Source organism: Meleagris gallopavo, chromosome Z (genome assembly GCF_000146605.3).
Source record: "Meleagris gallopavo isolate NT-WF06-2002-E0010 breed Aviagen turkey brand Nicholas breeding stock chromosome Z, Turkey_5.1, whole genome shotgun sequence".
NCBI lineage: Eukaryota > Metazoa > Chordata > Aves > Galliformes > Phasianidae > Meleagris > Meleagris gallopavo.
In genome coordinates this window covers 10,766,627-10,791,758 of record NC_015041.2, presented here as the reverse complement: position 1 = coordinate 10,791,758, position 25,132 = coordinate 10,766,627, and the positions used below count along the sequence as shown (strand labels likewise).

The 25,132-nt window shown below is 40.9% G+C and overlaps 1 protein-coding gene across 1 annotated transcript in view; it reads right to left on the bottom strand.

Moving 5' to 3' along the window:
* EGFLAM (EGF like, fibronectin type III and laminin G domains) overlaps positions 1-25,132 on the bottom strand; it is an 80,847-nt gene that overhangs the window by 17,780 nt on the left and 37,935 nt on the right. Inside the window, exons 8-16 of the mRNA XM_019610170.1 lie at positions 23,178-23,344; positions 16,050-16,165; positions 15,487-15,823; positions 12,877-12,977; positions 11,820-11,920; positions 10,637-10,781; positions 7,937-8,126; positions 3,919-4,044; positions 2,937-3,180 (exon numbers count right to left, since the gene is read on the bottom strand). Coding sequence (XP_019465715.1) covers positions 2,937-3,180; positions 3,919-4,044; positions 7,937-8,126; positions 10,637-10,781; positions 11,820-11,920; positions 12,877-12,977; positions 15,487-15,823; positions 16,050-16,165; positions 23,178-23,344 — 1,527 coding nt within the window. The remainder of the gene's footprint in view (positions 1-2,936; positions 3,181-3,918; positions 4,045-7,936; positions 8,127-10,636; positions 10,782-11,819; positions 11,921-12,876; positions 12,978-15,486; positions 15,824-16,049; positions 16,166-23,177; positions 23,345-25,132) is intronic.

Genomic DNA, 25,132 nt, shown 5'->3' with positions numbered 1-25,132 from the left:
GTCACCCCACAGCCTTCTTTTCTCCAGGCTGAACAAGCCCAGCTCCCTCAACCTGTCCTCATAGGGGAGGTACTCAGTCCCCTGATCATCTTTGTGGCCCTCCTCTGGACCCTCTCCAACAACTCCCTGTCTTTTTTTGTACTAGGGGCTCCACACTTGGATGCAGTACTCCAGATGGGGCCTCACAAGAGCAGAGTAGAGGGGGACAATCACCTCCCTGTCCCTGCTGGCCACCCCTCTTCTGATGGAGCCCAGGATACTATTTACTTTCTGAGCTGCAAGAGCACACTGCTGGCTCATGTTAAGTTTTTCATCCATCAAGACCCCCAGGTCCTTCACTGCAGGGCTGCTCTCAAGGACTGCTCCTTCTAGTCTATATGGATGCCTGGGATTCCTCCGGCCCAAGTGCAAAACTCTGCACTTTGCCGTGTTGAATCTCATCAGGTTCATCCGGGCCCACCTTTCTAGCCTGTCAAAGTCCCTCTGAATGGCATCCCTTCCTTCTACCGTGTCAGCTGCACCACTTAGCTTGGTGTAGTCAGTAAACTTGTTACAGCACCAGAAATGAATTTAATGCCATGCAGAGATGGTAATCAGTTGAATATAAGAGGAACCAGGATCCATGGGTTTTGATTCAAATCTAAAGTCTGAAAAAGATTGCTCTGTGCACCAGTACTATGCCTCCTTAAACATAAACTTGTTAAACTCATCACGCACAGCCAACCTTAAACTTGTCCTTTCCTCGTCTGAGTGCCTGACCATGCAATTGACACAACATGCACTGAAAACAAGTGTATTTAAGTTACTGTTTAACAGCTTCTCTAAGGTGTGGAGCAATTCTCCACTCATCTTGACAGCCTCAAAAATCTTCCCCATTACCTATCAATCACACCAGACTCATCCCTACTTCACTCAACTCAGTGTTAATTAGCGTGCTGCTCTCTCTTGTGCTTTCCAATAGAAAGGAGCAGTTTCCAACCTTAGGCACAAGCTTGTGGCTCTCAGCACATTTTGCAAGCCCCATACATCTTGGCTGAACTTTAATCCAAGATGTTCTGCAGCACTACAGTATTCCTGGGCCAGGAAATGATATCTACTTTAAAGTACTGTGGTTACCAGTAGGAGGAATTAGATGTAATCAGAAAGAAATTGAAGGCTATTGTAAGATCCACTTTGGGTTCGAGGAAAGGTCTTTCATAAGATATTTCTGACAGTTTGGCCAGATAAAAGAACAGGGCAAATTTGGAATGATACTTTCCTTGATGTATCCTCCAAGCTTCTGGCAACATGTTATTTAGCAATTTCCTGAGTTGAAGGCTGCATCCGTACAATTGTGTTTGATCTCCCTCAATGGATCTTTCTTTGGATTTGTCTAAGTTTTTTTTCTGAACCTATTTATAGTTTTGGCATCTGAAACATGCAGTGACGATTAGTTTCCACAACTTATTTATGTGCTGTCTGGGAAAAAAAGTCTTCTATGCTTGTTACTATTTGTTTTGCATTTTCACTGGAATTATTCTAATTCCCGCACAAATAACAAAACAAAAAAAATAATCATTTTTTGTTCATCTCCATGTTCCATTCACAGCTTCAAAATCTTAATTATACTTCCATCAGTCTCTTTGAAAGGATCTTCCACTTGTGGAAATTGTTACTTTCCCTTCCCTGGATATCAACACTATTCCTCTTCTTTTAATTCTGCTGATTTCTTTTGAAATTAAGTGACTACAGCTGCAGGAAGTTTTCAGGACAGTGTGCATAATGAATTTTTGCAGATGCATTGTTCTTCATTTCATTCCTAAGAACTCTTTGCATTCTAATTGCATTTTTGTATTTGTCTCCAAGCAGCTAGCTGTTGGTTGCACAGGACTATCTATGATAATTCTAGAATCCTCCTCTATCTGACAACACTAACTGCATCTCCACAGCTGTGAATCGTTGATATTGTGCATTATTTTGCATTAGTCCTAATGATATTTCATCTTTCAGTTCATAAACTGAGTGAATTTGTATGTATTAGTCTTCATTCAGTGGAAAATCAGCATATTTCTCTTAAGTGCAGTACAGTCATAATTCCTAGTGTCCACAGGAAAGACATGATATACAAGACCTGCAGGCACTGTGTATGTTTTTCATAAGCTTTACATAGATTATTTCTATATATTAGGTCAGTCTGGTCAAACTGGTAACTTCTGGGACTGCAGCCAATGTACTGAGTGCCTCTGTTCAGCTCTCTGCCTTTTCTACAAACACTGGGAACAAGTATTCAAGGACTGGGCACTCATTTACACACAAAGAAAAATCCTTTTTGAGGCATCTCATTACTCCTGTCTTACGCTTTTATTTTAGGATGGGACAAATCATTCGCAGACAGTCTTTGTCTGGGAGCCTGAGTGACTCATGTAAATCAGACAATAATCTTTAAGATTGCTAGGTAAATTGGGTATTACTCTTAGATCTCCCAAGAAACAAGACTATGCAAAAGAGGGGACCTGCAGTTGTATCTTGTTGTGACAGCTCCATCCCAGTATTTACTGTCTGGAATCAACAGGAGACCAGGGAGGATGACGATCACAAGACTGCTGCAGTACAATTCTGTGTCTAGAAATATGTATAAACATGTATCAACCTCCTAATTACCAGTGGCACAATGTATGGAGGTAAGAATGAATTTCTGCAATAACATAGAGAAAGAAAAATAACATCTGCAGTAAGACAGTGACATGATGTGGAAACAGTGAGAAGGCTTTGAAACAAAGAAAGATGATGTCCCCTTAAGTACAGGTAGTGCTTCTGTGCCTTCTTAGAAGAAGCAGGCAGTACAAACATATGGGCTCCCATACTTCATTATACAATGTTCCTCTTTTCAACTCACTCCTCTCCTGGGAATGATCTGTGGCATTGTTGGACGGGAAATACAAGAAATGAGGTTGTACCTGATGACAGCCGTTCCTGAGCCGCAATCAAATCTGAACTCCACGTAACCAGCCACCATATTGATAGAGAGGAAGTCCTTGCTGTTTGTATCGTAGCTGTACAAAAGGACACCAGTCTCTAAATCTGGACGAAATGTCATCTCAAACTCCATGAAGGAAAGATAGTTCTGTGGTTCCAAAGGCCAGGGTGTGCTAGCAAACGATCTTAAGGATTCGTTGAACTGAGGTATGGCCAGGGTGAGTGCTGGAAATCCAGAATACACAAGTAGGTCACTTGAGGCTCAAACATAAGTGAGTGACTACCAACCAATATCAGTGCTCTTTATTTTGTGCTTAAAGCTAACATAATAGGAAACAACTGAGGAATTTCATCATCAAAATTAGAAATATTTTTTATCATAGCCAGCATCACTTAACTCCTTTATCTCTCCTTCTCCCAAGGATGCTTTATGTACTAGAAAATTTTGTGCCTTACTGTAATTAATACATCTTTGTAGACATTTACTGCAGTGATTTTCAAAGTAATAAGCAATGGGTGGCATCATGAAAAACTATATTCCAAGCATTAATTTGGTAACTAGTTATTTTAATCTCTGCGATTTCAACATAAAACTGATATTTGGTCCTTTATATTTAGAATACAAAACTGACGCTGGTTAAAACAAAACTGTGGATTTCTTTAGGATGATTGTGCAGCTGTGGAGCTGAGAAGTGAGACTGAGAAGCTTAATTATAGTTAAATTAAATAGTTAATTTAAATCAGAGGCCAAGTTTAAGAATCTCTGATTAAATAGAGATTGGATGTAGCCCCAGACTGAGTGTAGGGCAGGATATGAATGTGTGATTTTAATAAGATGAAATAATAGTGAGTACTTGTCTTCTATCAATTAATAACATAAGACATCCTTGGATGTCACTATTTGGAAAACACTCTGAACACTAAATAACAAAAAGAAATGCAGGCAACCCAGTATCCTCTCACCTTCTTCACAGTGGTGACCTTTAAATCCAAGAGGGCAAAGGCAAATGTACGAGTCTGCTTTGCTTGCAGTGCAGGTACCGCTGTTGATGCAGGATGCCTCGTCACAGATTCCACTGCTGCACTCACCTAAATACAGCACCACAGTAATGATTTATCAGAGAAGTTCGTCAAAGAAGATTTATTTAGTTGTTGGTGATTGCAACTAATCAATACAACTTGCTCTCCATCCCAGATTCTTCCCCCATTTGTAAAACTATATATAGTTCAGCCAAAGTAGCTTGCTTTCAGCACTGGCTTTGTACCAGACCAGGGAGAAACCTTAAAATTAGCAGAAATAAGCCCTCATTAGCAAATCATGACAGTCACGCCTTTCAATCATTCCCCAGAATACTTTTTTTCCATCCTCACTCCTACCTTTGTTTTCTCTTAAGTGTTAGTTGAAAACTGTATAAATTGTTTAGAAGCACTGTGATTTGTTTTATTTCAATTACTGTAAGTGCTTCTTTGTTCACTGTAAGTTTGTGCCTTGGTAAGCCTGGAAGATGTTAATCATCATCAGTTAATCTTATAAACTAAAATGAGGTTGTCAGCCCTCTTGTCTATCCTAAAAGGAATTTGTATCATCAACATTCGGGTTTTTTAATAACTGTTTCTGCTCTATCAGCTCATCACTTGAAATAGATTCTTTTTGCTGCAGTTATGCTACAGAATAAATAATTTGCTTTTTTCCCTCTAAAAGAGCTACATGCGAAGCTGGGTTATTCAGTGATCACGTGTACATCTAATGAAGTGTGGGCTGATGTTATTTTTTCCTTTATTTTAGTTTCTGCACACGTATTTCCCTATGGCAGTAACAAATTGATCTTGTACATTAAGAAAGTCCATATAATACATGTGTAGTAGATGAGCATGAGCATGTCAAGGTGTAAAGCATTTATGTCAAACTATGAACAGCACACAGACTTTAAGGCATGCTGGGATATCACCCCTGAGATGACACAGGTGTGTTCAGGCAATGCCGACAACGTGGGCCTAAATGGCCATGTTGTAATGCACTGAGGCCTGAGTGCAGCCCTCATTAGACAGGGCCTCAGGGTTCAACCAAGGGGCACAACATAAGCACACTGGATGGGAACAAATTCTCCTTCTGTGTGAAACGAGACCTTTCGAAATGGCTGCCCTACACCCAGCTGTGGGATGCTCATTTAGCCATCATTTTCCCTTCTGAGCTCTGTTCCAATCACCACACTGAAATGGGGCAGGAGGAAAATGGAAATCTTGCCAGTGCTTTTCATCTAACTGTATTTCAATGGAATTCAGCTCGGAAAGCAAATGGTATCCTGGGCTCCATCAGAAGAGGGGTGGCCAGCAGGGACAGGGAGTTGATTGTCCCCCTCTACTCTGCTCTTGTGAGGCCCCATCTGGAGTACTGCATCTAAGTGTGGAGCCCCTAGTACAAGAAAGACAGAGAGCTGTTGGAGAGGGTCCAGAGAAGAGCCACAAAGATGATCAGGGGACTGAGCACCTCCCCTATGAGGACAGGTTGAGGGAGCTGGGCTTGTTCAGCCTGGAGAAAAGAAGGCTGTGGGGTGACCTCATTGCAGCCTTTCAGTACCTAAAGGGAGCCTACAAACAGGAGGGGAATCAACTCTTTGAAAGGATAGATAACAGCAGGACAAGGGGAAATGGTTTGAAGTTGAGGGAGGGGAGATTGAGGTTGGATGTCAGGGGGAAGTTCTGTACAGAGAGAGTGGTGAGGTGCTGGATCAGGCTGCCCAGAGAGGTTGTAGATGCCCCGACCCTGGTAGTGTTCAAGGCCAGACTGGATGGGGCCCTGGGCAGCCTGGTCTAGTATTAAATGTGGAGGCTGGTGGCCCTGCATGTGGCAAGGGAGTTGAAGATTCATGATTCTTGAGGTTCCTTCCAACCCTGGCCATTCTGTGATTCTGTAATTTAAAAGGTCACTGTTACAGAGTTTAAATAAATTATTTTATATAAAAATTCTATGTTCAATGTTATTACACAACAGCGAATGTTTTGTAATGATGACCTGCACCTTTCCTGAAGGTTCTCTCCAGGCCTATGATGAAGTTCTCAATGGCTACAAGAGCTCTCTGGTCTGAGAGAACTCTCATGTACTCATCACTGTTTGCAGAGACAGAAATGAGCAGTACCAGCTTGTTTTATGGATGGGAAACTGAGCCAAGATATGGGACAACTAGAAATTCATCAGGTCTGAGACATAATTAGGAAACTCAAGCAATGCTCGTCGTTATCTGCTGTACTAACAATGCTGGTAGTATTTTCAAAAAGACCGAATTGGAACTTTTAAGTACCAGGAAAGAAGGAAGACAGCAGCAGTGGTCAGACAAGCTGTAGGCTCTCTGGTTTGAGAGCCAGTTTGAGCTGGGGCAGTCATGGTATGTACTGCCAGGCTGCTCTCACAGCATCATGTACTGGCGGCTTGTCCTGCACAGGGGCTGGGTGGCCTCTCTCCTGCCTGCCCTTAGTGCTGTGGTCCGTAAATCACAACATTCATGATTTATACGCTGTACTAAAGAAAAAGAAACAAAAGACAGGCTAGCAAAAGCTAACCCTAAACTTCAGTAGAGTTCACTTGAAATTTATTTATTTTAAGCTTAATGTATCATATATTGCTTGCAAATCTCTCCTGGTGTAGTATCAAATAAGAGTGTGCAGCCATGTAAGGACAGTAGGGCTCTATCATTCAGTTTTGAGTCACACATGGCAGATCCCAGCATTTATTTTCAGTGATGTTGATTCTTAATGCAGTAGCATGTGAAGCATCCCTAGATAGGAATGAAGCCAGCTGCATCACAAGAGGCAATAGAGATCAGGACTTGGAGAATTTCAGCAGGGCTTTCATCTATCTATATAAATTTCATAGATTCTCACTCTATCATGAAATTACTGTCTGCTCCCAAAGCCTTATTCTTTCACTATCTGTTTCTTGGGCTGCACTATTCTCCTCCTGTGTAGCACAGAAGTTCAGTCATGTTATCTAAAGAATACAGGGCGATTGTTGGGAAGTTACTCATTAATCACTTCCTTCTTGAGAAGCCAAATGCAAAGCTATAGAAGAGAAGAAAGATGACTTTGTGGATGAAGCATGGCAGAGAGCATTCAATGATATGGAATCTATTTCCTGCTTTCATTACTCGCTTTCTGACCTGGGCGTTACCCTTCCACTTAAATTGTTTAGATTGGGATGCCATTAAAGCAAGGATTTTGTTGTTTTCTGATTGTCCATTACATAGATGAAGTAGGGATTACTAAATATATATAGAAGACACGACTTGTTAATTAACTTCCCTACTTCTCCATCTTTTCTTCTGTGAAAGGGAGAAAATGTTATACACCACCCTCCAGAGCTATTGAGAGAATTGATATATATGTATTTTTAATAGTGTGATCCTGAAACTGAAAACAATGGATGGTCAACAAGAAAGCCTATTTGCCTCAACAATAATGGGTTTTCATGGGAAAAGTCCTTTTAATGGCCAAAGCACTGCTTGGATCTGAAAGATTATTGTGTTGCTTTGGAGAAGTGAAATTATGCCTATAGGCAAAACACATTTTGTTGTGTCCATAGTGCTTTGCACAAACACAGCATGCATTCTATTGATTTCTGCTGATGACTGTGTCAGTCAGTGGCATGGAAAGGTAGCCTAGAAGATGCTGGCAAAAAAACTGTAGAAATAACTACATCAAAAACAATGAGTTTTCTGCTTGCTCGTGGGAGTTTGTTTAACCATTGTGTTGGACAAGGGCTTGCAGTATATTTGATTGATGTTTACATGGACAGTTTGGTAAAAGCCTCCTACAACAGACCCAGCTACAGCATAATAGCACAGAGAAATGTCATGCTAAAAACTGGAATCAGAACTTCCCACTCTCAAACTTATACGACTGCTCAATTTTTTGTCAGGCTAAAAAAAAACAAAAAAACTGGTGAGTGGTTTAGCACTGATTAAAGACTGCACACTGTTACACTTACCTACATCAGCACCACTGAGCGCTTTCCCTAAAGGCCAGGGTCTCATATCAATCATTTTCCCATTAATGCTGAGAAACTGAACACAGCCCTGAAATCCACGGTTGGTGCCTGCAGCTCTGACCAGCCAATACACGCTGGGGGCACCGCCAACGTAGAAGGGAGTCCGAAAGGTAATTTTACTATACTGGCCCTAAAGGGAAAACATAACACAACATAATATAGAACAGACGCAATATAGGGTAACTAATTAAGCTGTACTTATTGTACGTAATCAATGAAGATTTGCCCCAGTGGATAAACAGGCTGCTCATTGATGTCCTTTTCACTGCTTATTCCCCTGCTCCATCTATAATTGAATAACATTTAAAATATGCTACTTTTTGCACCTACATCCATTATGATAACATGAGCTACTTAAAGCAAAATATAAAGTTTGAAAATCACTGTGTTTTAATGGATCTTTCTGGATATCTGTCTTTTGCTGCAATTTCTTCCTTTGCTTTTGCCAACATTGCTTGTCTTCTCAACTCAGCCCTGGGGGACACAGACCAATATGGTGCTGCCATTTGGACAGAACTCAGCAAATGCTGAGAGTTGAATAACAATCAAATGAAATAAGATAACAGCAAAAACCAAGACAAAACATAATCTGATACCACTACAACTTCAAGGGGATTCTGCTCACTTTACTAGCACTAAATTTACGCCTGATCTTTTACTTGATCTCAACTTACCTATGGAAACCTACACATACAAGTTTCCTTGCACTACTGCAACACATAGGAAGGAATGAAAAAAGGCCTAAATGTACCTTTTTGGTCATTAATTTATACCCCTCCATAATGTGGGCAACTGAGTCATAATTCTTTTCATTAACTGATGAAAATATTTCTTTTGCCTCCTACTCAAAAGCTGTTTCAAAACATCTGTGACCTCTAGAATAAAACATTTAAAATTCCTGCTTTTATTCATGACTAAATTTTGTCTAGTGTGTCCTGAGAGCTGATCACTAGCCCAGACACTTTCTGGACTTTTCAGTCCTGCCCTGCCTCCATGGTATTTATGATAATAAATCCTGTTCCCACGGGCTACATTTTCCTAGGCTAAGTTAGCCAAGGTTACTGAGTTCGTGAGCATATGCTGCACAGTACACTGCAGAAACACATCAAATGGATGTGGATTTCAGCAGTGAAATAATTCATGCGGAGCCTGTGGTTACAGAGAGTTCATCTATCCACAGGGTTTCATAGGTTGGCATTTTGCAGGGCTGTGGGCATACAGTCTTCCTGCTCTCCCCCACTGATTGCCAGCTCCAACAGCCCTTGATGTTTTCCTGCACAGGTCTGTCACATTCCACCTCTTATGGGTACTCTTGAACCTCTCCAAAGAGCAGATCAGATATGACTGCCATTTGTTGACACCAGTCCAGGTAATTTTAACTTGGAAGGGCTGAGGAAGTATCAATGGAGCGACAACATTGTCAGAGCTGCAAGTTCTGGTGGAGAGCTGCGTCTGGAGCAACTGACTATTTTTCTGGTGTATATGCAGTTAGAAAAGTGTCAGTCCACTATCAAACTCTTCTGGTAATAGACTCTGTGGACCACAATCCTCTTCTTTGCATCTCTTCCTCACCAACTTGTTCTGTGTACAGGTAACCACACGCCGTCTCACCAAAATTCTATGCAATAGCATAACCCTCTATTGGACACATCTCCTGACTCACTCTGAATCACATTTGCCTTTTACATTGCCTTGCAGCAATACATAGTGATACATGACAACACTAAAATCCTTCTCCTCTGTCATTTTCAGCTGATGAGCACTCTATGTGAAACAGAAGTTCTTGCCATTAGGCTCCAAGCACACAGCATTTATGCTGACAAGCTTCATCCTTCCTATCACTCTAGTTCGTGAGATTTTCTTTCTTTCAGAGCCTGCACATGGAAGTGTAAAGCAATAATATACTAGAAGTTCCTTTTTTAGTGCCAGGGATGGCAAGCTAGGTGGCAAGCTAATAGTTGTTATCAAAAGGAAGAGGAAAGACATCCAAACCAATTTGCGATTTGTCTTTTTTTTTTTTTTTTCCCCTGTGTCTTTATTTTATTTCTCTTTTCTGATTTATAAGAGATGAGAAAATCAAGACAATTTTCTGCATTATATTTTATCCTGGTGGTCTCATATGAAACTGTTGGTATTCTTGTTAGTCAGCACAGAATGCCTATCTCCATTATAGTGCTTAGTAGTATACATTTATTTATACTCTACTATACAAATCTTGTGTGGCCATATGTATATTGTACATAACTATACACAAACACACATATGAGCAATCTGTTCTGGTTGAGAAAGTGGAAAAGCAGAGACTTGAAAAAGAAACTAACAGAGCCAGCAGCTGTAAAACTTGGCAAATTTCTCACAGCAGATTGTTATGAAAAATGAAAGAAGTGCAGGAGTAGGATGCAGGGCAAGGAGGGAGCATGGAAGATAACCTGGATGGGATTCAGCATTGGGATATCTATCTACATGAATTCTATCTATTCATGTAAAAAGGTAATTTGCGCATTGATCCTGATTCACACGAAATGCTCCAACACTGATGATGGAAAGTGGAGCTTTCAAATCTGATCAGATTTCTACTGGCAAGAAAAAAAGCCATCACAGTATTGAGAGAGCCCTAGATCGAGCTGCAAGATTACTTACCTGAGATTTTCCCGTGACTGGAGCATCATTATCCATCCTGAGCCAGCCATTCAGCCCATCTCTGAAGAGTGTGATGCTGTGCCAGTTCCCCAGTTTGATTTTGTTTTCACTTGTTATGACTGCAACTCCAGTGCCACAGTTATACCTAGTAGTTGTGGACAGAGAGGGCAGGGTGACAATTCCTCAAGAAGCAAATACCGAACATTTTTACACTTCTGAATATTTCCTTCTCTTCTGGTAACATCTCTGTTTCTCAGATGATATTAACAGGCAACAGGAAAATTAGACAGGAGGTCTAAGTTTGATCTGTTCCAGGTTTCAAGTTGTATTATCCCTCATGGAGAAAGTTTTGAAGTTTCCAGCTATATCAAGTGCATCGCAAAGCTTTTTCACAGCTGAAGTTCTTTCAAGATGCACGGTATTACAACCCGAGTTCCTGGTATCACAGTAATTTATCTTGGGAATTTTGCCAGCGGCCTGGCAAAAAGAAGCCCTGTATTAATAACTCTGGGGCTCCGTATGAAACTCAAGACTTCCAGCGCAGACTGACAAGGAGACCTCCAGCAGAGTCTCTGTGGAGCTGACCACGCACAACACATGCCATTTTCTCTGATTGCTGTTCAGTGCAGAAGGTGAACAGAAACAGAGCTTTAACAAGACCCACTTTGGTTTTCCCCACTTTCTAAGGAGTCAGTCTTCTAAATGAGGAGACCCTTGAGAGACTCCTTCTCACACTTCATATCAATGGCAATGCAAGAAACACTCTCCCTCATCATATAAAAAAACTGCATCTTCCATCCAAACAAGGAATATGGGATGAAAGCTCCAGAACCCTTGCTGGCCTAATATCCTTTACTGTGTTATATGATCTGCAACTCCTTTTGCTGTGACGCAAAAACACTGAGTATGCGCTGCCCCTAAGAAAACTGGTCATTGTACTTCTACACCAAGGTCTGAGTACAATTAGTTCAACAGGGCACACATTCACACACTGAATAAGGATTATATAAGAAAATATGTAGGAACTGCACATTGAAGCAATACTATCCATTTTGTGCACTGCATAGGACAGAAAGTCAGGACAGTAATTTATCACCTAAAGTGTCCCAGGAGGTAGCAGTGTCCTCTTCTCTTTACATCAGATTGAGAGTAAAGATGAGCCTACTGGAAATCAATCTTTTACCTGAACTGGACACTCCGTCGGATGATTGCCAGTGACATAAAATCACCACGGCCATGTTCATTTTCCCCACAGTAGAGTAGCAAACCATCTTCTGATTCAGCCTACAATGACAGTATCAACATGAAAAATCAATGACTAAGCCTCAAAATGACAGATAAATGTAAGTACTACCGGCGGAATTTTCTCCAGAAAAGGAGTTAAATTGTAAAAACATGGTCAATCCATTATGAATCCTGACTAAGAAGAGCCTAGGACACATTGTCTTAATGCTTAAATGATTTAAGAATATCTCCTCCATAAACAGAATGACACTATCAGATCTAGCAACAGCTAGAAAGGATTAGAAGCTGTCAGACATGTCCCATATGAGACATCTGAGTACAGACTCTAGCAAGGACATCTTAGCAAGCCTGTTAAGTGTAGAGATATGAGACTTGCCACACATGAATATACACACCCTACTTCACACCTTCAGAGAATCTGACGCTTTTCAAGCCAAATAACCTGGGCAGGCAAGATTTATCCATATGTGCATAGCAGCAGATGCAGTGGCTTTTCACAGCCATCCTACAGTTTGAGTTGACAAATTGCCAGAAGAGTGTTAGATCACCACATGAGGCAACAGGTCACTAACGCTCCACAACAGGCTTGTATCTGGGCTGAGATGGTAGCCAGACTGCCTTGCACAGGATGTAAATGAGAGCTCATCTACAAATGCTGCCTTCTCTTCAGGCAGACCTGTCAGCTCTGTCCTAATTTGGATAATAATGGACACAAACACTGCATCTAGATTACCCAAGTAGTTTGCATCCCTTGAACATAAAGACAGATCTTTAGGGATGAAGCTTATATATAAGTTCAACACAGTTGCATTAAAAACTGTACTGAAACAAAGTTAGTATCCTGCTATCCACAATATGACAGTGCAGGATTGGAGCTCAATGATCCTTAAGGTCCCCGCTAATCTAAACCATTCTCTGATGCTATGAATCTATCAATATCAGAATAAGTGAAAAATCCAAAGCACCTAAAATAACATAGAATTGCTTAAACTTACCCTGAATTCAAGGGTAATTTGAAATGTCTGATAGGAATTTTTCAGTGGTTCAAAGGTAATATATGAGTAGCCATAGAACTGAGGATACTGAATAGTAATATCTGAAAAGTAATGACAGAAGCACGTGATTTAGCAATTTTCTACAAAATTAAAAAATTATACACATATTTAGCAGTAGGTAACATTAGTGAAAATGCAAGGTAGAGCTTCTCCAGAGACAGCCATTAGTCAGCAGCAGTGAACAACCAGTTAACCTACTGTCTCATCCTTCCCCATCTCTCACAATTCCTCTACTCTCAAGAAGCTGGTGAACTTGGAAAAGAGCAAGGTACTTTAGGCCAAATACTGCTCAACAGCTTAAATCACTGACTGACTGAAAGTGGAACTTTCTGAAGAGATTTTCTCTCTGTTTCTAGAGACAGGATCCATCTATTTACTTATCTCCAATTAAGAAACCAGCTAATACAGAGATGACAAAGGAATTTTCTGTTTTACAAAAACCTAACTGGGAAATGTACACTGAGCCAGGATCCATGATGTGTTACTCATTGTCACTCCATAGCTGTCATATCCAGCATCTGGACAAGTCTTGGGTGACTGGTAGGAGCCCCACATGCCTTCCTCCCATCAGCCCTGGGCAGAATGCTCAGGGAGGGACGGGGAGAGGAAAGTTCCTGCATCTTCCATTCCGTCGGTGCAGTAGTAAGCCTCCATATTGTTCATCGGATGGTGTCATAAGCCCTGGTCCTTTACTATCTTATGTCAGACCACCATCCCAGCTTTAGCACAGAAAACAAGAGGGGCATGTCTTACTGTCACATTTGCAGCTCATTTTCCCAAGAAACACTGAGGACAGATGTAGTTTCAGGCCTGAATTTTTGCCACAGATGTAAGTCTAATAAGGTAGGAAGGATGAAGAGTCTTATTCCATTTTGCTGTTTGAATACTGAGTGGATTTTTCTTGGGTACTTGGAGCTAGATACAGCTCTCACAGCTTCTTTGTTATTAAAGCAAACAAATAAAATACATCTGAGTCTGAGGTGGACAGAACTGGTGCTATAATCCTGAATCAACCATAGCAGTCAGAATTATCTCATGCCCTCATCACAAACAGCACTGACTGGACCAAAGAGTCACTCAGCTGCTGACTGTAAAGAAAAGTCTGTTTTCATTCAGACTAATACACTATTTAACAATACTGTCTGCTTTGGAGAAACTCAGTACAAAGCAATATTGATAGATGATGCTACTGCTTACCAGTATAAAGGAACAGAAAACTCCCTTGTGAAAAACGGTGGTTTTGGAATCACATTAACGGACTAACACTACAAGCTGTATACAGTTCAAATACATCCTTGACTTTTCAAACTAGATCAAGGCCAAAAATCAAATCTGCAGCTGTTCCCTGTGGCTGTCACAGTGGACTGGTTTCAGAAAGAGCTGTCTACTCTAGCACTGGGAGGAGAAATTAAAATACCCCAGCGCAAATGTTGCTGATGCACTGATGTTGCTGTTGCAGTGCATCAGGAATATTCAAAACTGGTCTGCAGAAAAAAATACATGTCCCTGGTGTTCCTTCTTAGCACGTGGTACAACACTATTATCAGTACCAAGACAGATCTTCAACACCTCTCACATAGATAAGGGCAATAAGACATATGTCGTGACACTGTCCCATCAGAAGGGACAGCATCTCTCTGTCAGTCTCCTTGTTTATTTTTTTTTGTTAGTTACCCCTGATTGCAACTGTCTGTTGCAATTTCAAGCATCTGCTGTCAAGACTTTGACACTTGACTGGGAAGCGATGCTTGGGATGCTGTATAGCAGAGAAGCAGACCTTCCTCACTGAGGGTCAACCCAGCCAGCTTTGTGTCTGGGGAGACTCAGGAATACCACACAGGTATGTGCCTCTTCCCTCCTTCCTGTGCATAGCCTCACCTCTCACTTTGCAAGTTTCTGGCATTTGTCTGGACCCTTGATCATCAAAGCAACAGACAAATAATTCCAGAGGGGAAAAAAAACAGAAGTAACTCACTGCATGATCAGCTCCTGTCAGGACTGGCAGAAAGGAGAGATTTGGCCTCAGCAAGAGTCAAAGGGGTATGAATGCCCCAAATGAAAGCTGGAGATACCATGGCTGGACACTGCCAGGCCTGGGTGCCTCTCACTCCCAAATACAGGCAGTAGGATTAACATGCCCCACACAGCTGTAGTCTGCATTTGTCTTTCCCAGCTTTATTAAAGACTAATTTCTTCAAACATAGTTAAGGAAAGAGAAAAAGCAAAGGGACTGATGTCTCTGATGTCTGAACAGAAACATGGAAGTTTCTGCTGTCTTTAGGGATCCATTAATCCCAATCTGATAATTCAAAAAATGTACTTTTGTTGTTTTACCACACAGCTGCTCCTTGCCTCAGACAAACAAAACTAGAAATCAACCTCTGTGTGGTCTAAAAACCTGTGCCACAGCCAGGCCCTGCTGCATGTGCCACTGCACAGAAGCCTGAGGCATTTGGTTGGCCAGCCCTGTGGGGACACTTGTTGGGAAGCCATTGAGAAAGCACAGCCCTACACAGTGGTGGACAAGGAGCTCTGCACATAGAAACATACCTTCTGTGCACATTTCCCCTCCTTTCCCCAAGTTGCAGTGGCAACGTGAACCTCCTTGGTCATAGTCATTGACACAAAAGCTGTCTGCAGAACAGATGGTCTCATCACAGGAAAGGTCAAAGAGGCGTGGGGCAGAGGACATGCTGCCCCTCCTTGTGGCCCTGGCTGTTGTCACCCTGGCCGTGGTGGTAGGTCGTGTGGTGGTGGGAGTGGAAGTGGTGGGCTCAGAAGTAGTTGTAAGGGCCCGTGACAGCAGCCTCGAGCTAGACCCTGGTGTGACCTTAGTTTCAACCAGAAATTTTCTGTTGCCTCCTTTGATAGCAGGAAGTGGTCTGAGCTAAAGGGAAAGAAGTAAGCACAAATTAGTAAAACTTAATTTGGACACTGGCATGACATGAACGCTTTCCAAGACACAGATCTGAAGTAACAAATTCATTCTCACTGAAGAAAAAGAAGAAATTGTTTTATCTGAGCATATAATATCTATCTGATAAGATCAGACACTTCAAAACGTTAAGACTTAAAAGAAAACAGAAATCTCGAAGTGGAATCTTGATACTTACCTCTTCTATGTAAATGTCATAGTCTGAGTCATCCACATCAAATCCATCATCATCACCAGTGACTGTTTCTGTGATATAATGATGTCCATAACTTCCGCTTCCTAACTCTTCAGAACCTGAAAAAACACAACTGGTGCACTCAGTTCATATGCTTTTTTCTCTTTACATAAACCAGCTCAGATCTTATCTTCCCTGACTTAGAACAGTGAAATAAGAAGCAGATCACAGATGTTTGTTCTGTACAGGCAACGCATGTGTCAGCCTGAAGATGGGACAGGCTGCACAATGATACACATCCAATTTAAAACAAAACAAGCTAAGACCTTTATGGTCTGGGTTTCCTTAACAAAGCAGGAAAAGCTCCATACTCCCACTGTAAACAGACTTCTATCTATCATTCCTCTAGTTGAACGGCTCTAACCATTTTTCAGCATGGACCACATTTTAACAGCCATACTGGTTTAGATCAAACCCGTCCTTTTCATAAATACTCCATCATTGTTCACCCCACTGTCAACCAAATATCCAGAAGAGCTCAGGGTTAGGAATATAAGGTTAAGAATATAAAACATACGGTAAGAAGTGAAACAATGGATATCATACATCAGCTTCCCACAAATATGCTCCAGTCACTTAAGAACAGCACAGGTAATCCTGGCTTTGCAGAGCCTCTGAAAGGGCTACCACGTGTGCTTGTTTATTGTGGCAGCCTCAACTTTATTGTACTTTCCCGCAGGTTAGCAGGTCCTTCTCACCACAACAGACAAAGACACAAAGTCCTGTGGGGCCAGCAGTCTGCAGGAAGGAGAACTGGCAGTCCAGAGATGCCAGAAAGCCACTTAATGGCAGTGAGAGCTTCACTGCTACCTCTGAACAACCTGATGCTAAGGTGAAAAATAACACGGCCCAGCAGGCTTAATGGACAGCTGTGAAATCGAGCATGCGTGCACCAGATAAAAGCACATGCCCTGGCTGGCTTGCTGGCCACCCCACTGTATGCTCCTGGGGAGCTGCTTATCAATGGAGTTCACATGGCACACTGACACACAGAAAAAGCAGAAGCAAATGAGTAGAGGTAATGTGGCACACACATTTCCAACCAAAACAGACCAGAATAAAATATGTGTAAGCTCTCCACTCAAACTTTTATACCTAATCATATGTAAATAATACAATTTAACTATAACTTAACTGTAAGTTGAATTATTCAGCATTGAGTTCTACTAAAGCATGTAAGCAGAGAACTGATAGCTTTGTGGCTGGTGATGAGATGAGGCAAATTGTACAAAATACAGATTATTTTTGCTAGTGACAGGAACTCCACAGGCAAAGGATAACAACTGGAGAAACAGGCTGCACATTTACAAACTGGTCCCAGTCCTGCATTCATTGTGGAAAAAAAAAAGGGATTAGCAAAATGTGGCCACAAATTCATATTCCCAATATTCATCTGAATAGTTACTAAGATTAATTGTCACCTCCAAATAATTTTACTCCAGGAAGGAAGGAAGGCTACTCCTCTTCCATCCATCCATTACTGAATCAGAATCTTATTCTTTGGCAAAAGCAATTTTCTATGACACGTATTTCTACACAAGAATTTCAGTGTGCCCAAACAGAAATCTTATAGAAATGACTTGTGGTTTACTGGAAATTGTACTAACGAAGCAGAGTCCAGTAGTAACTCAGCTGTCAGCAGATGCACCAAGTTGCAGCTCGCTGGAGTGCTCCTCCTTTCAAGTCAGGTCAGTAATATTACTTCTTGCTGTTAGAATTACACTGTACATAGTGTTAGTATTTCAGAACAAATTTAGTTCTTCTAACAGATGAAACCATAAATTATCTAAGAGTAACAGAAGTCATAAAACTTATTTGGGGAATAAAATGGAAAAATCACACATTACTAATCAATCATGTGTCACAAAAAATCTAATCTGTATTCAGACTGCAATACACAAACTCAGTTTTATAATTTAGAGGGTATAAACTTTAAATAAATGCCTGCTATAGTCTAAATTCTGCCACATTTTCTCTCTTCCCAAGCAAGCTTTCTGTTGGCTTAATGAACTCAATAAGGATTTCAGTAAGGATGGTAGAGATGAAGTGATACAGAGAATTATGTATCTTTACATTCATTTGTTGGAAAACATTTGGTCCTAGCTTTGCATTCCAATACATAGACTTGCTCACATGCATAATACGAGATTTTAATACCACCCTGTTTCACACAGGTGTAACTCTCTTGAATGGAGTTATCACTAAATGACATCAATAGCCATCAGAGCACGATGAGACTTGGTAACTTAAACACGGTTCTCCAATCAGAAGGTGTGCCTCTTTCATCTGGCAAAACTAGATGTTCCATGCTTTTCCAACAGAGGAATGTGGAATACAACATGTACACACTATTTTAAACCAGACAATGATTCCTTTTAAGCTATTTGAACTGGTACAACATTTACATCCTGGAGAGAGCAAAGAAGGTATGGCTTATTGTGGCTGACAGAAAGGATTGCTTTGAGGCCCTTCTTCAAAGTCCTTCAAAACATAAGTTTGGCATCACCAGGAAAAGTGAAAGTTCAGAAGGTGCCCTGATGCCCACAGTTCTCTGACATGGCCTAAAATTCTCTTTCCCACTCTTACAGATCCATCTAAGCTTCAGATGACACATACTACACTACTTTACCTGCCAGCGTGTGAGTAGTTTTGGCAATACAGGGAAGACAAAGAAATTTGCTTCTAACTATGTCTGAATGCATACAGGTGATGAATTTTCACCTAAATGATCAGACACTATCAAATATCCACTGGCTTCTTGGTCGCTTTGCTCTGCCTTACATTCGGTGTTAGGTGGATGTGACATGACACACACGACATGATTCAACAAAACTACAAAGCAAACAGAAAGCAGAGAATCCAACAGGACTTGCTGTAGAGAATCCCCTGTGTTAGCCCATATTTTAAGAGCAGTGCGTAGATTTGGCGGAGAGCTCACCTCATAATGGGTGGCAAACCAGGGATAGTAAAGCAAAGCGATCCACTGCAAATGCCAAAAAGAAACAACTTCAGATATGCACTCTATTACCTTACATCAGTGTGTCAGTGTATAAGATGAAGCCTGCTTAAGACTCTCTACCAGGTCTTATAATCCTGTTTTATAATTAATTAGAAAATATGTGGGGGTCTTGAACTTAAGACAGCCTCTTTCCAAGTAATCAGGATTAAGTTATATCAAAGATATATTTTTAAAAACAAACAGAAAGCCACATGAACTTCTGTTTTGCCTATTAGGTAATGAGTACACCAATCAGAAGAGGGAGGAGGTTGGCCAAAGAGGGCAGGCTGCATGGAAATGTAACAGACTGATCTTCACACAGACGATCTCACAGGTCTCAGTCCAGAATACATCAGGGCATTTTTATCTGAGTTTTATTCCTGCCAGTGACTCAGAGTGAAGCACGGAGTATTGTTTGGTGGGTCTGCTGCTTTTTGTTGCTGTTTGTATAACAGGGACAATAAATACAAATGTGGCCTTTGTAAAGACTTTGGAGACCTGTGGGAAGCAGTTCTACAGAAAACATTCTCCATTCACTATCTCCTAGACACATCACCATCGCTTCCATCAATGTCTGGATCCGAGAGATTGCTCCTTTCCTGCCCCCAAGCCTCTGCAGGCACATTTACTCTCTGTGCAAAATAAACACTTGTGCCAATGCCTTTTTCAGCGCAAGTCAGAACATACAGATGCCCCCATTTGTGAGAAGCTGGGTGCTGATGGCCAGGCCCAGTGGAAAGGATGTACCCGGATTAAGCAGCCACTTCTGTCACGTTTGCCATGGAGACAAGCAGGAGGGTATTTTTAACATAAGGCACTTCCTCTGTCAGTCTGGCAAAGCCCAAGGTTGGTGACCTTCTAGGCACAGTGCAAACACCATCTGTTTCCCCAGGAGATTAAGGGTATTTAAGTGATGCAGGTGAGGACACTTTGTTTGTTTGATTCTTTGGGACAGTTCATTGCTTTTGTTGTTACTAAACTTGATACGTGAAAACTTTTGTTTTCAAGCAAATTGTCCATGACATTTTGAAAGATTTGACAGACCAAAAATCCCAACAATCATATAAGTGAAACGCCTGCAACCTGTGTCTGCAATTTAGAGAGGCAAAAAAAAAAAAAACTGATTTATTACATCATTTCCTTCTATTAAATAAAAAAAAAAAAAACCAAAGCAAATTATAAATACATGAGAACCTTTGGGAAACTTGTTCTCTCTTTCCTCCTTGGAAATGAATCGATGTAATATAAAAAAACAAACGTGATTTTTTACTAGGTAAATGGGCAACAGCTGATAATCAACGCCACGTGCTGTACTTGCAAGGACCTTGGGAGGTCTGTCACTCTAGATGATACAGTCAGCATTCCTTCAGAGGAGCATTTTAGCAAACAAAGCCAACCATTTCTTACGCTGAACTGAGTGAGGAGTACTGCAAACCCAGCCCCTTTTCTAGCAAAAATAAGAGAACTACGTGTGAGAATGAGAATAAGCCCCAGCAGAAAAAATGCCCAGGTAGTGTGGACTCTGCATCTGCGGGACTTGCTGTCTCAGCCCATTTGGAAGAACTATAATAGTCACTAAGCAATGCAACATGGACTATGAGAGCTACAGTTTGCAATAATGCTGGGAATTCACCTTTCACTTAAAGTAAGTATCAGAATGTTATTATTTTAAAACAAGCATAAAAATCCAGGTTATGCAAGCATAAAGCTCCACATTTTTAAAATTTATACACACTAAGGATCTGAGCACCAACACTTACATGAACAAAGCACTCAAACACTGTATGGACTTCTGCCAGCTAAGATAATTCACATCTTTCTGAGTAATAATACCCAGGTTGTGAGAAAATAGTGCCACATACCTGGGGCATGCTTCACTGCTTATGTGGAAGAAAATTATAATAAAGGTAATAATTTCTGAGATGTGTAGTCTGAAAAGCAGAGATGCTCCTGTTTCAGACATGCTGTCTGTCTGACACCCTTCCAGCAACAATAAGTGACTAAGAGCTGTCTGCTTGCACTTTGAGAGATTAAGGCATCTGGTGCCATCTGAGATGCATTATGGTCTTAGAGGCATCCCCAGAGGACTGCATGTGTCTGGGAGAGGTATGGGAGGCACCTGCCCTGCAAAGACAGTAAAAAACAAGCTGGTGTAATCCAGAGGATCTCAGATACACTGAATGCCTATACCGAAACAACTGAACTGAATTATGAGGTAGGCAAAAGTTAACTATTGTCCTTCTGGCTACTGGAAGGAGGAATGTAATTTAGTAGTTGAAGATACATAATGTAAAGTAGGAATTTTCAGTGCAGAAGCTTAGCTTTCCTAGTAATATGTAAGGTTCTCATGTATCTGGTTAGCATCATGCCAGTTTGACACAGACATCATTACTAAAGCTAAATGAGGGTTTTATTCACAGTCACACTCCTGCTTCCTGAAAGCCACAGAATTTATTTCTAAAGGCACGTATTCTTTGTCACCTTTGTACACCACCATTCACTCTGAAAAAGCTGCTTGTTGGAAAGACTGTTACCCAGAAAAAAAGAGCATCGTCTTTCAGGTGTGTCTGGAAGCTATCTGTAAAGGCAGTCCTGAAAACTAACACCAGACGGGCGAAGTAACCAGATTTGCATTGTCCACTAACTACAGAATGCACACACACATCAGAAATAAATAGGACACTGAGGAGCATGGAAGTGTGGCTGAGGCACAAGAAGCTGAACCTTGAGGATCCAAGGCCAAGAAGCACATTATACCTTCATGATTTTTATGAATGTTTTCTTCAGAAGTTAAGAGTTCAGCTGCCACAACAAACATCCTGCAAATTGTTCAAGAGATTTAAAGTATAGCAGGGGCAAAAAAAAGGATGAAAATAGCCTTAGGGGATCAGAGAAGACAAGACCTTTCAAGATAAGGAAGCAATAAAAAAAATAAATCCTCATTCGGTTAGATTGATCATTGAAGACATGGTTTCTACAACATGCTAATTGTGCTTACAGAGCTCAACATCCTACTTGAATATCAGCTGCTAGTATTTTACCTGTTAATTAAAGATGATTGCTGCTGAGTGTGTATGTGAGGGAAGACAAAGATCAGTCTTGTAGCTCAATTTCATAGTTCAATAATCTACTAAAATTGCCTGCAGGAATTTATTTTTTTTCATGGTGTTCTATCCCCTGTGAATACCCTGTGAACTGGGTTTTAAAGTACTTAAAACCACCTAAATGCAAGAAGAATTTTGGCACATTGAGGGTATAGTCTTGTTAGGTCACGTTCTCCACCATCATCAGCTCTGCCTCCTGTATGGAGTCTGCTTTGTCACACGAGGCTGGGATTGCTCATTCGATATGCTCACACACTGCACTGGTGCTGTGAAAGGTGAGGAGCAACAGCACCACTGAGTCAGCCCACAGAGACAAGGGCACTGGCAGAGGACTATACTCTGAAGAAGGCCATCAGGAGATGGACCACACAGGATCTATCCTTTATTTCAACATGCATGGCCTGCACTGATGCACAAATAACTGTAACTTTTGTGTGCATTTCTACCTAGTATTTTCACACATAGCTTCTGATAAAAATAGGATGCTTATCTGTATATATCATTATTTTTATGGTTGTGATTAGTACTTGAAGAGTCTTTCTATTCAGGAAACAGTAAAGATTTGCTTTGATTTTTTAAATTACACATATAACATACACAGTTCTTAGAACAAACCAAAAAAAAAAAAAAAAAAAAGATGAAACAGACTTGTCTCTCTCATTTCTGCCCCTGAGATTCACTTATCAGTTCTGCATGAAGCTGGCACAAAAGTCACTAAGCAGCAGTCCAAAAATATCTGACAGTGATCTCTGGAACACAGAAACAGTGTGAAAGTGCTTCTAGCTGGAGCTTTAACCTTCAATCGAAGCTCAGTCTTCACAGGATGCTGCAAGAACCATGAACAGGAATGAGAAGTGTTGAACAAGGGTGCCTGCGAACCCTGGCTTGGAGAGAGACTCTTCCTCCAGCTGCCCACCACAGATTGCCCCCAGAATACAGTACTAAAGACAAAATAGTGGCTCTACTCACTGAACGTTCGGACCACATCACTTGGCATGCTGGCAGGGCTGGATCCGTAGGAGTTTGCTGCTCGTACTGCAAACTGATACTTGGTATTTGGGAGAAGTCCCTTGAGCACCATAGATTCCATCTGGATCTGCTCTCTTATTACTGTCCAATTGCTGTCAAGGTCTGGCCTTCAGAGTTAAAAAGAACAAGATCATAAGTAGGTAAGGCTGGCTGTATAAATTAATTGCCTTTAAACTTTCCAGGGAAATACATAAAATAAATGAGATACAAGCCTGCAAAATCATGACTGAAATTCTTAATTCTTAAAAGGCCAGACTGTGCAATCATTACTTAGCCTGTGACATGGAAAGACTGCAGTACGCAGTGATACAAAAATAATATTCTGATTTTGCTTATAAAGCCAAGGAGGTGGTTTATTGGATAATTTGAAAATCAGCTTCTGTTTGTCTGTTTTTGTGAATTTGGAGCTCACAGTTTTCAAAAGAAGATACATCACCAGCAGGTCCCCATCTCCTCTTCGGCAACATAATGCAATTCTTTGCAATAGAGGAAAACATCCGATTTATTTGTAAGAGCTGTGCTCTAATGCTTCTGAGACCATCTTTCAAACATACAAAAGCATTAACAGAATTAGAATCTAACTTTTAATTTCCCAGGCAGTGAGGTTAATCTTCCCCACACCGGAAAATTTGGATCCAAAGTCTTCTCCCTGGAAATGACAAAAGAACTGAATAATAATGCAGAGAACCTGACCTTTGCAAAAGTATTTTCTTAGCCTTTGGGCCAGATAGGTCTTGACTCGTACTGGAAACCAGTGGCCAACAAATGTCTGTTCTGTACACATTACAATCCAGCTGACATCAGTACAACCATTCACTTGGTGGTTTGGTCTCGGCACCAATATAGGAAAACTAGAAATGCTTACATTCAGCTACAAAGGGATATGTGAAAGAGAAGGCTTGCTTCAAACACCTTGAGAGAACATTCTAAAGCTTTCACACCATTTCTGCTTTCACTAAAGAAAGTCTCGTCAAGGAGAAAATTGAATGAGAAGGTAAATGAATGTAAACAAAATCAAAACATAAACATTAAATCCAAGACACCCAAAGTATTTAAATTAAAGCCTAAGAAAGTAAAATAGGGAAAGAAATGACCTTTCTGAGAAAATTATTCCAGTGCCTGTTTCTAAGATGTCCTTGTGGTATTTATTACAGGAAATAACCTCCAAGTGCTCCCTGAATCTACTGATGTTTACATAGGACTAGCTGCAAATGTTTCCAACAGCCTTCCAGTGAATATTTTAACATAAGGCAGGCATTTTGTATTTGTTTATTTGCAGCTGGAAGTGCCAAAATTAATGTATGTTTTATTTTATCAGTCAATACAAGATTATTGATCACTGAGGCTTCACTCCTTTGAGCCAGCAGGGCAAGTGTACTGATAAAGCTGTAGCTCCCAGCTGCCTGACTCCTACACACTGGCACACAGGATACAAATATTTTACTGTCTCACTAAAAATAAACCTAAAATAAGATAAATGTGTAAGATGCAGTGACGGCTAAACAGACCATCCTCAGTCACCCTCCATCACCATTTCCTGGTAGACAGGAGGACATTGATGTTAGCCTCTCTGTCACTGTTTCCCTTTTCTGAGCTTTTGATGCCCAGGCCAAAATGAAAACTTTTAAAGTCTTTTCCAAATGAAAGCTGTTAATATTGCTTCTGTCCACATGCTCACTTTGCAGCATGTTCTCAGTTTTCCTACACACATCTTTTTTTGGCACAAATTGCAACAGAAAGAGTTCCTGCTCATTAAGAAATGGCCTTCAAGCCACTCTGTAATGCATCCTGCCAGCATCAGTGCCCAAACGGGAAGAGCCTAAAGGAGATACTACTCCCTGTAGAGATAGAGGAGAAAATGTCACAACTTCACAAACCACAGGCTAGTCTTCAAC